Genomic DNA, 12,640 nt, shown 5'->3' with positions numbered 1-12,640 from the left:
AAAAAAAAAAATCTGTGTGTTTCCTCTAATTTTCATTTGGATTTATAATCCATTGATCTACCTACTTCTTTAGAGAACTGTGCTTTAAAACCTTTGCCAATCTGAATCCAGGCTTTGCTGAAATAAATCTAGCACGCAGCATCTCTGGGGAAACGAGGACAAACAGTTATTGAATGAAAGTTACAGAAATGACTGGGTTATGTTTTTTTTTTTTACTTGGAAATAATTCCACCTCCATTAGCTGCTCTCTGTACAATGGGCATGGTGCATTTTCAATGCTGTTTTGGTTTTATTAATAATTGATTTTCCAGCTTTTGCAGTTGTAAAACTTTTTGTGCTGTCACAGACAAAATTAATTTGCAGTCCCCCTTTCTGGAATCTATGATAAAATATTCATTACAGTGCTAATAAATACAACAAAGTACCCTAACTACTTTTGATTTGTATAAATATGAGAAAATGATTGGAAATAACGGCATAAATGAAGAATGAAGGAAGTGTTTTTGACATATACCTCTTTTCCAAGATGCATAAATGGAATGATTTTCTGCTGTAGTCATATACTACGGGGGGGAACAATCCTCCAGCGAACAAAGCTGAGAATGGTACTATTTTTCTATGTCACAATGCGCTTTTTAAATAGGAACATTGTCAGATATGTACCCTGGAAAATGTCATATCTCATTAATTATATATGTCCACTTTAACTGAATTTCCTTGAGAAATTGTTACACTGGTGTTGAACAGAAGCAATAAATTAGCAGCATATGGCAATGCACTGAAGAGAATTACTTTTGCCCTGTGAAATCTGGACACATTATCGCACCTGTTCTCTGCGGGATCGCCCTGACATTTGCCACATTAATTGCTGCTGGTTGATGAAAATGGACCATAAGTTCTGTAATGGTTAATGTGCTTAACTGTTGTAAAGTAGTACCTATGACACCTGGACGATTTCATTTCTCTAGCCTAAACGTGTTCCGTTTTTTTTTCTCCCCTTTTTCTTTCCAGCCTGTGAGCTCATGAATCAGGGGATACTGGCTTTGGTGTCGTCGACGGGATGTGCTGCAGCAAATGCGCTGCAGTCTCTCACGGATGCCATGCACATTCCTCACCTGTTCATTCAGAGGAACGGAGACGGTACGCCCCGCGCCGAGTGCCAACTCAATCCCAGCCCTGACGGAGAGCGCTACACGCTGGCCGCCCGCCCTCCCGTGCGTCTGAATGATGTCATGATCACGCTCGTCTCTGAGCTCCGCTGGCACAAGTTCATCGTTTTCTATGACAGCGAGTACGGTGAGTGGCCCAACTCCAGTTGAAAGGGCAGGAGGGACACTGATGTAAAAGGAGACAGCTTTGTGACATGCGCTAGAATTCACAATTCGTCATGATATTTTGGTGCATAATTTCGGAGGACTTTTCAAAGCAAAAAAAAATAAAAAATGCTGTCCATAAGAAGGGCTTCAAAAAATCCTTCATTGTACAAAGAAATCAGCTCTAAAGTTAAAATTTGATGTGAGCAGCTGGACTCTGGCAAACTAAAAGGCAAACTGTCAGTTGTTAACTAGCTTCAGCATTGTAGTGTTTTGAAAAGCATAAAACTTTCAGGATATATAAAATGTGGACTTGGATAACCTTCTGAATCTTTTTTTGAGGCAGTGATGTTCAGCTCCATGGAAACTGAGTTTAACTGTCAATCCAGAATTGTGTCAGACGTCTGCTATAATATTAACCTGACCTCTCTCCAAATGTAACCAAGACCGATTGCTACTTTTTGCCTTTACCTTTTACCTTTACCTTTAACCGTGCATCCTAAACTTAAAAAAAAAAAGTGTAGCCTGATTGTTTTTGAAGTTTGAAGTCAATATTTTTAATAGACCACAATTTTTTTTTTAAATGAATTAAATGTGAATGAATCATTAAAAAAATATTTTTTTTCAGTATTGGCAATAATAAAAAATGCTTCATTATATTGATTTCCGAAGGATTGTGTGGCACTAAAGACTGTCTGACAATTTAGTTGTGTCATTGCAGGAAGAAATTACAAAAAAAGACAATGGTTATTTTAGATACATCAAATATTGGACAATATTATAGTTTTTACTGTATTTCATATCAAATAATTGCATCCATGATCAATGTAAGAAACAGCTTTAAAAAACATAAAATCATTTTCAAATCGGAGTGTAAATGGAAAACATGTAGGAAACATTTTAATTCAAACCAGCAGATAAACAGTAAAAAAATCCCTTAATACCTAAGACTGTCCCCCCCGGGATTTCACCCCTCTAGCTCATTTCTGTTCGTGTAGATTGAGGATGATGCGGTCTTGGTTTTGTCTAAATCTTAGCCTGCTTCCGGGATGATTCCTGGCTTGAAGCACCTTAGCTGATAATCGTTCTTCTCTGTTCTCTCTGGCAATAAAATGTATCTATAGGTTTGAGTGTTCCTGGAATCTGCTGACAGGAGTGTTTCTGCGTTATATGCTGTTTACATTAATAAGGTCTTTAGTTCTGCAGCTTTAACTGTAAGTGTGGGGTGTATTGTTTTCAGAAAACAACACAATAAATTTTAAGATCTTGTTGGAGAAGGTCAAGCATAAAGCTCCCTCATAAAAATTAGTTGTACTTACTACTGACACCAATTAACACTTAAACTGTGAGAGTCTCCTCTACAGTGCTGTAGGCTCTGTAACAATTAATTTTAACAAAGGATTTTTTTGACTTATTTAACTAGTCTTTTTAAGGGATAGTTCACCCAAAAATGATGTGTCCTCAGACTTGTGTTGTTTACAAATCTGCGTAACTTTGCACAACAGACTTTTGAGTCTTGGTTGATTAATTCTAAATGATTTCTTCAAGGTGTAACAGCTTGCTTAAGGAGAAGATTATCAGTGAAAAATGACTTACTGTATAATTACTTGGAGCATAGCAGATGAGTAAGATGGACTACTTTTTTTTTGCTCTTTTTGTAGGTTGACATCCTTGCTTTTTTCATTGTTGCTGCATGGAAAAATAAATGATGACAGAATTTTTTATTTTTGAGTGAACTAACAAGCACGCAGGCTCAATTTTCTTTTGTTCCCATCTTATCTTCTTAAAATCCCCATTATCCGAAGCAAGTCTCTTTAGCCCATAGCTTTCTCCTGGGGTTGTTTGCTGTGCTAACAGGCTGCCATCACAGATTCAAAGGTCTGGATAAAAAGCGACTCAGATCCATGATGGGCCATTTTAATCCCCCTAGTCAAAGCAGAGCTCCCTTGTGGTCCGCATAGCTGAGATCTGTTTCAGAAAATGCGGCTATTCTGCGCTCGAAATAGCTCAGCATTTATGCTAAGGCTATATGCACTGCTGAATTTGGCTTCAGGCAGATTCTGACAATGGGCTGAGATGAGTCAGACCACCAAACACCCTGGAGCAGGTAACATCCTTCAAACTGTATCACAGAGGTCAGAGGAAAAGCCCCAATCAAGACATAAAACATGATTGATGGCGGTGCAGAGCTCTCAACACTGAGCATGGCACCCTCCTACAGGAGGACAATCACTCTGGATGTGTCTCATGGCCTGAAATACTAGACACACCGATAAGAGGCTTTTTGGCCAGGCTGTAGGTTTTATTTTAACATTGGAAGAGACATCTATCTATCTATCTATCTATCTATCTATCTATCTATCTATCTATCTTTCATCATCTTGTTCTGTCTTTCTGATTTTATATATTGTTCTATCTGTCCATTTTTCTATATTTGTCAATTACACGTTTATTCAATGAATAATATGAAGTACAGTGTAATCAAATGATTAAACGTAAATGTTTCCTTTAGACAAGTGATTCAACAAGTGGTTCACCCAGCTATTAACCGAGTTAAAAAACGACTGCTTAAGGCAATGTAATGGACAACATTGAGTAGGCGTTTTACAAATAAAAACATGATTCTCAGTGCTTATTTAGCAATCAGTCATAACTGCTATGGCTTGACAAAACAGGCATAGATCTAGTACATTGTGTTCCTTGTGCCCATAACTAAATCTACACCATTGCTTTTAAAGTATGTGTGAACTGGACGTTGATGCTGACTTTATTTCAGTGTAGTGACATATTCTAGCTAAAACAGAATATTGTACAGAGGGGAGGGTTTTTTTGTGTACACATTGTGATGAGTCAGCTGCCTCTCCCCTTATTATCACCATGACCCCATCCTTTACTCACCAGGCTCCTGACGGGAGTGGGTGTGTGTGAGAGGAGGGGCGTGGGATTGGACAGTTCTGCCAGCGTGTGACGAGGCACACCTGAAGTGAATCAGGCCTTGTCTCCGCCGGTGTTAAATGCTGAGCGTGCCTCTCCTCAAGAGACCGTTCTCTTCTGCCCTGCATTCACGATGGTGTCCTCGTGGGTCCAGGAAGGGTGCGTGGAGGGAACCAACGCCGCCCGTTTATTTTGGACACCTTTTTTCCCCTTGGACACTTATTTTGTTAATAAAAAGCCTCTCCGAGGCCTGACTCCACATTCACAGTGTCTGTCGTTTGCTCCCCCCGTCAAAACATCCATCCAATCTCATGTCTCAAATCAAGCTTCTGAGATTCCTGGCAGAAGGACATGGTTCTGCACAGGCCCCTCCCACGATAGTTGATTGACAACTGTCTTACCTTAGACCCACCCTGAATGAGCTGTCATCAGTCCACTATTGTGTCGACTCTGGTGCAAGGGAAGACAAGATGTCTCAGATTTGGAGATTAAGCGTCATTTACTCCCGACATCTGAGCCACTGAATACGCAGAGGATAAACCTTACTTTCATTTTGAATTGAATGGACTGATCCTCAATCCTCTAAATGTGTCTATGTTCACACAAATCATTCATAATCCAGGTTTATCTTGTATAAGGATTTTTAGGAATCAAATCACCTTTCCTCAAAATCTACTAGTTGTTAAGTTTCACAGCTGAAGTTTTCAGTCTGCTCGTCACTTCACGGAAAAGAGAGGCGGGGTCAGCAGAGCTCATTAGCATTAAAGCAACATGGACTAGAATGGTTAGATAAAAACAGATGATTTTGGCAGAGTAAAGAAAGTGTTTTTATGCTATCACTGAGAAATCTCTTTTCTCTATGAGAAAACTGATGGCAACCAATGACAACTTTAAGGATATTCTGGCCCGAGCTGTGAAACTGACATCATCAGAAAAAGGAACGCTATTCCAGAACGGAAGTACATGTTCAGGTTTTGATGAAATATTAGTGCGTTAACTTAAAATGAATTGTTCACATCAAGACTAGCAGTGTGTGCTAGTAAAGTGAATAAAGTCAATTTTGATTTCATGAAGACTTTCAACAAAACCATTATTTCATCAAATATGCCAATGTTCACAGCACATTCTATATTAAAAATAAATGCAATAAATAAAAAGGGTTTAAGTACGTATAAAAAGCAGTGACATTTAAGGGGCAATCCGTAAATGATCTTACATTATGATACCTTGCATGAAAAAGAGAAGATAATTTACTTGAGATAGTCTCAGTTCTGCTCTCATCACTTCTGTTCCACTGGTGCAGGGACACTGGCAGTACAAATTGAAAACCACAGGCTGCGGGTGTGTTAAACATACCCAGAATCTGATCGCAGGGAAAACTGATCCGTGTGAGCTGTTACTCCTGTACAGATGGTGGAAATATCAGAAAAGTAGATCAGCTGTTTAGTGAAATTTGAGAGGGATTGTGTTTGCATGCACCTTGGTTTCATATAAATGTCATATTTGGATCTGTATGCAATTAATAACAGATTCACACTTTGTCTTAAAACGTGATTGCTTCTATGTGAATCAAGTGAGAAGACATTATAACTCTAAACGCATCTAAAGCTCGATCTGAGTTGAGTAAATAGGTTTTTCTCACTTTCTTCCTCCCATTTCTCACCCTTGAGCACTTCGTAAACATCCTCCTCCTTATCACTGATAGATACATTACTGGTGCCTGCAACTTCACTTAAACAATACAGCATAGACCAGGAGTTTATATATCAATATTATCTATTTATATATGTATATAGCCTGCATAAGTGGGAAATAATAACCAATCAGACTGAACAGAACTCTAGGAACTTTATCTTTTTTATATACTATCAATAAAAATACAGAAAGTTACCTCTGTTTGGCTGATTAGTCTGTAATCAATGCCACAACATTGTGAAATGGATTTAGTTGGGAATCAATTTGCAGTGGCATGTATAGTTTGTTATACTATAGCATGGGTTTTCTCTTGGTAAGCTTGATTAAAGCTGTGGACTCTTTTATTGCTAATTTTAAAAATGTTATCACTAATTATGTCTGTTTGAATATTATTGCAGAAACTCATCTCATTATTTGCATCGCTTTACTCAGTTATTCTAGCCAACTGCATTTCAGGCTATTATTTTTAGAAGGACAAGTAAACAGCCTTGAAGAATTGCGGTGAAAAGCGTTTGAAGTTAACATTATCTCTTCACTGGAGTGAACAGAAAAATGAAGGACACTTCTGTAGTAACCTTTCAAACAAATTAATTTTGCTAATTAATCTGGTTTTCAACTAAATTAATAGTTTCCATGATCTAATGGCGTGGAGTATTTGTGTAAATGTATTTAGTTACTAAGTATCTTTTTTTGCCGTTTTACTAAGTATGAACATGTTATATGTGATGAGGCCGAACCCAGCACAACCGTTGAATTTTAATTTTACTAGGATACTAGTGTACTTATGCCATTTCTGACCACTTCCGCTTCACTGAGACTTCGCTGACGACCTTGATTTATTGAAACACAATTAAACACAATTGCTTTCTGCACAAGTGAGCTGTTTTTTTGGTTTTTCCATTTGTATGCCTCCTAGGTCTTGAGCACTAGTGCCACTTGAGCATCTTGAAGTACTCTTTACACCTATGCTAATGAAAGAAGAACGTTTTTGTTTGGTTTAAAATACTTATGACTGTCTTTTATGTTGCCGTCACTCAACTTCTATGCAATGTTAGATTATTCCTAATTTTGGTGTGCGAGTGTCAGTTTCTTGGCAACTGATTCTCCCTTGAGCTGCCTGAAACCCTCTTTTACAGTATGTCTGTGTACGTTCAACCTCCATAAAGCGTGTCAATAAAACATCTTAATGTTGATATCTTTTCATGTTATGCATTTCATAAGCAACATTAAGCTGGCCCACAGGCCTGTGAAAGTTGGTTTTGTAAGCGAGTTCTCAGATTAATTGATGTCTTGGTTTTAGCTGAGAGTGTCCCTTTTTTAGCATGAGTAATGTGCCCTTTTGCATTAGTATAGAGCTGATGGTGTCTTTCACCTACGACCACCTGTTCTGAGAAGTGACTTCATTTGCACTCTCGCATGCACACATGCAATCTGTTGTATAGCTTTTACATTTGCGGTTTTTAAAATGTCCTGGTTTTATGAAAGGCATATGTTTTGTATTTGTCTATATTTGTAATGTGGTCCTCTGGTCAACGTTGTTGAACTGCCACGATTTATGCTGAAGTCTCTCTCTTATGTCATAATACGGGGGTAATAATAGAGTTTGTGTCTTAATTTGCTGCTTTTGCACAAGAGGATGATGAACCTTTCTTAATTGGCTCCCTCTTGAAGACAAGCAGAACCCTTCTGTAAGTGAGATAGAGAGGAACGGCCTCGTTTTACATTCTGCCTGTGTCTTTGGGCAGTTCATGTCACATACAGTTAAATGAGCAGCGGTCTTCAGGACTGTGAAGATTCTGCAATGCTGTCACGTGGGTCCAATCAACAGCATGTCAACCAAACCCCCTTCTCGTTTAATAGGACATAAGTATTCCAAGCCTTTCCAGGAAGACTGTTCCCCATGGCCTTCATGAGCAATACTCACACTCCGGCCCCCGGATCTCAGTACAGCAGGCCGGTGGATTGAGACACAAACAGAATCATAAAAAGAACCCACAGATGAAATGATTTTACCATCTCCTAGCAACTGTCTAGATATCTCTGTAGTGGATCAAATGACGATGTTTCGTAACCCTATGCAGAACCAATTAAAAGCATCTTTTGAAAGGTTGTTTATTATGACCTTTAATGCAAAGACCAAGCATCCTGAGGTCCTTTAATCAAGTCTTGTGAAGATGCATGCATAAAACACTGAACTAATGTATGGTTATTAAGTAACAATTTTGGGGCACTACACGGTCTTTGTTGTTGTGATTTCATGAACTTATTCCTATATCGTGATAGGCATCCACATTAATTTTGGTCAGCAACATTATGCCTAAATCAAACTGTGGGTATTGCATACATGAGCTTGCTTATTTCATCATGGCTGTCGATTTGTTGCACAGCATCATGCTGCTTTAATCAAGACAAAGGTCTAAATTCAACAACAAGCATTGTATTTTATTTTTCGGCCCATTATTTTCAATGCAAAGAAATAAACGGAAGATCGTCAAACTGTTAGTTGTTAGAGCTCCATTGATTCCCTCCAAACCCCCTTCACTCGTGTGTTTTTGCCCAGTGAGACGGCAGCTTGTATATGCCTTTAGATATATAATTACACTCTTTAAGCAAATCCAATTTGTTTCTCAAAAGACTTCTCTCAGCTCTCTTTTTCCACAGATTTCTACATTGTTTGTTTATATATTTCTGAGACTGTCTCCTCAAGAGAGTACGTTTTTTTTCTTCAGTTTGTATCTGTAATAATTGAATTATGATGGTATGGCAAAACTGATCTCTGTGAGATTTTGTGGAAATTGAGGAATTGTGTGTTGGAAATGTCAATGGATCATTCTTAAGTCACACCAAAGGTATCAACATCAAGAAGGGAGCAAAATATGACATTCACTGATTGAATTCGGTGATGTGTAGTAATCAGGGCTTGACATTAACTTTTTTTCTCACCAGCCACTGTGGCTAGTGGTTTTCTAGCAATTTACTAGCCACTCAGCATTTTCACTGACCACAATTGTCTTGTAGGGAAATTACATTTTTACATGATTTAATACTGCACACAAATATTTCCAAGTCATTGGAGACTTATTTTAACTCTTGTATATAAAGTCAAATTTGCAATTATGGGTTTCAGGGAACTTTCCTGGTCGTATCATGTTGCTTAACTAGGCTGTATGTTATAAATATAAAAACTAACGTACATTTTTATTTTTCTTCTGTGTGGAGTTGCATTTATTTTGTTTTGAATTCTTCACAAGATTCACTCACACAGACAAGCTGTGTGAGTCTCATTGGCGTTACCTTGTTGTTATGTTTTGATAATTACCATTTACATGCACTGAATGTAATAAAATCAGAACCATTCTCACCGAAATTTCGGTGCAGTCGTATGTTTTAGTGGGAGTGATTGTGTTACCCACCACAGCTGAAATCCACCCGCGTTTGGCAGGTTGGCGGGTGTTAATGTCAAGCCCTCGTAGTAATCCTAGGTATTCATTTATAAAGCTTGGTTCAGCGTATACTGTAGCTTGTGCATATATTTCCATGTTCACATAGAAACTGATGAGATTTTTGACAAATATAAATTGATTTAAAATCTCTTTAGATGCGTAATGTTTAAATCCTGCGCATATAGCCTATATTAACCTGATTAGGTATTCAAAAGTTTCAAATCCAAGTTTATTCTTCAGTGTGAAGTAACATTAACCATTTACTGGACTTCTGAGCTAACAGCACCAAGGCTTTATCTGTAGAAAGCATGCATTAGTCCTTTTAAACTGTCAAACTTATTTCTGTCAAACTCTTCTACAGAAATAACAGCTGCTTGAAATGATTGTGTGCTACTTCTCAGTGCTAGTGAAGACTGATTGCTTACTGAAGCACCGCTAATGTAACTAAATATAGTGCCACTCAATCTCCCGTAGGTTAAATTTACCTGTTGTAGGGGAGCCAGTGTTGTGTCAACTACAGAAAAATGAATGTTAATTCCCAAAAGTGCAAGAATTTCCCAAAGGTGTGTCAAAGGTATTTACAGTGAAAGTTCAAAAATGTAACTGTTCTTTATTTCTTAACACAAAACACATCAACATAGTGAAGGACAGAAACATTACATAACACACGATCAGTGACAAACGTGTGTTAACTGGTGTTTAATTTGCTCAAAATCAAAAAAATGTATGCATGCATGTTTACAGTCCTATGCCAAAGTAACAGTGCTTTTCATAATAAGAGTCACTAAACACAGAGCCTCACTGTGGCAGAAGTCCTCACAATTTTTGTCAACTTTCTTTTTTTTAATAGCACATGCTTCCTTTCACTTTGTTTCTGTTGGCTAAGGGGATGTTAATTCATCTGTTCGCTGATTAATTTTCTAAATGTTTCATCACGATACATACTGGCTAAATAAAAGCGTACAACAAAGAAGATGAGTTCAAATCATATATTTAAAATCTTTAGGAAAACAGATATTCAAAGAAGGGTAACTTTAAACAAGCTTCCCAGGACAGTTAATACTGGACAATGAATAAAACTGAATGAGACTAATGAGGAGCAGACAGGTGACCGAGATAATTTTTAATAATAATAATTAACTAATAAGCAAATAAACAACAAGAACCTAAAGGAACAAAACAGACAAGGAAAACAGAAGAAAAAAGTCCATAACCATGACAATATGTCTTTGAGTCATAAAAACAATTATGTTTTTTTTTTTCAATTTAATAATTTAGTTTAAAAATGGTATATAAAATTATAAATCTTATTAGTAAAAGTATTTATATATATATATTTGTGTTTGAATGCTAATATGCCGTAAGATGACTTGCAGGCTTTTGGATTAAGTAAATAACAATTTAAATACAAAAAAATAAAATCATAAAAAAAAATTAAAAATAGCTTACTAAGATGATTGCGAATTATGCTGAAAGGGTTTTCATTAGTGTATTTAAACCCACTTGTTTTTCCATTTCTTTGCAAATGCTCAAATGATTAGACTTTTTTGCCGGTTGTTGTTTTGAAAGCACACTGAGGCCGGTGTGGGGCAAGTAATCTGTTTTGATGGTCAGTTGTCATGGAAACAGTTTGATAGCGAATTATGAAGTATATCAAGTACATATGTTCGCACAAAATAATATGGTGTTTGATCATTCTTGATGCCTGGTTAGCTTTCCTGTGTTGTGGCATAACCCTGACAACTGGGTTGTGTGGTTTTCTGAATAAATATATGCCTGAAGCAAAATATAATAATAATAATAATAATAATACTGATCAATTGGGAGATGGTCATTTAATGTACTTAACCATGTGTCTTAGACATAATGTTAAAAAACGTCACTTTGATCTTAGGCTGATGCAGTGGTTGTCTATGGTAATGTCTACTGTGAATGTGGAAATACTATTTTAATAATATATAGTATAAAACTAAGAATATTGAGAGCCTCGTAGCTACTGAAAAACTGATTTAGATTTGTTTACAGAGGAGATAAAGCTGCCGCTAACACCCTGCTATCTGCAGATGGGCTGAACATTTACTGCCCTTCGTAATGCTTTTTATCAGACTACTTTTTACTTTGATAGGTTCTTGAAAGTATCCTGTTTCTTGTGATTTGTTTTTTTTTGTTCATGCAGTGACTACAAGGGGGAAAAAAAAGATAAAATGTGCAAAAAATTTACAGCTCTTCACAACATATTTAGCTGCCTCAATGTCAAGCTATGAATATTTAATTACAGTTCAAAGTGAAGACCATAAATGCACAGAGCCAAGTTGAAATATGCATGCATTTTTATAATTGGTCTATATAGCTAATTAGACCTTGAAACCTCATGCTCACGTCTTGACCCATTTAGGGGACGGTTCTTATGTCCTTTTGGCAAGTAGATGGTTAGAAAGCTCCGTGCCAGACGATTATGCCATCAAAAAGCCACTTCGGTAGACTGAACACGACGTGACTTGACAGCCGTGATGTGCAAAGGGGCAAAAAAACAGGATTCTTTCTTCGAGGCTCCTTTAAATCTACAGAGCGAGAAACAGAATTTTCAAGTTAAATGGATAGTTGATAAAAAAAAATGTAAATCTCTCATCATTTGTTCACTCTCATGTTGTTCCAAACCCATATGACCTTCTTTTTTCTTGTGAAACAAAATTAGATATTTTCACAGATCTTACTATCGCTTTCAACATAATTTCCCTGAATGAAATTTACAATTAGGTTGGACGTTATTCTCTCTGGAAACCTCTGATCTCAAATCTAATATTTAGTCTATATTTGATCTATTTTCATATCGCGTTTCTTCTAAATACAGTTTTTAGAGTCTTGGTTTTTAACTATGATCTATTGGTCTCTTCCAGATGTGCGGGGACTGCGTGGGTTTCTGGACCAGGCGTCTCGAATGGGTTTGGACGTCTCTCTGCAGCAGGTTGACCGGAATGTGACAAAGGTTTTTTCCACTCTGTTCAGCACAATGAGGATGGAGGAGCTGAACCGTTACCGGGACACGCTCAGACGGGCCATCCTGTTGCTCAGTCCCCGGACTGCCCAGGTCTTCATACACCAGGTACGTGTTGTCGTGACAGCATGTGTATGGTTAAATAGTAAAATATCATAATTTCTGAAGGATGTATTTAGATGTCATTCGGAATGAGTAAAGAGTAATAAATATACTTTTTTAAATAATAAAAGGTTTTTTTTATTATATTATATACTGGA

At 37.2% G+C, this 12,640-nt stretch overlaps 1 protein-coding gene across 3 annotated transcripts in view; it reads left to right on the top strand.

Moving 5' to 3' along the window:
- LOC122355866 (glutamate receptor ionotropic, delta-1-like) overlaps nucleotides 1–12,640 on the top strand; it is a 78,925-nt gene that overhangs the window by 18,768 nt on the left and 47,517 nt on the right. For 2 of the 3 annotated variants that reach the window (XM_043254446.1, XM_043254447.1), the window contains exons 1-2: nucleotides 1,016–1,296; nucleotides 12,283–12,488. In XM_043254446.1, the coding sequence (XP_043110381.1) occupies nucleotides 1,023–1,296; nucleotides 12,283–12,488 (480 nt within the window). In that variant the 5' untranslated portion in view covers nucleotides 1,016–1,022. Of the gene's footprint in view, nucleotides 1–1,011; nucleotides 1,297–12,282; nucleotides 12,489–12,640 lie in introns of those variants that run through there. The other variant, XM_043254449.1, reaches the window with a different exon arrangement.

This window comes from Puntigrus tetrazona, chromosome 12 (assembly GCF_018831695.1).
Source record: "Puntigrus tetrazona isolate hp1 chromosome 12, ASM1883169v1, whole genome shotgun sequence".
NCBI lineage: Eukaryota > Metazoa > Chordata > Actinopteri > Cypriniformes > Cyprinidae > Puntigrus > Puntigrus tetrazona.
The sequence above is the reverse complement of the archived record's forward strand: the minus strand, read 5'-3'. Positions and strand labels throughout refer to the sequence as shown.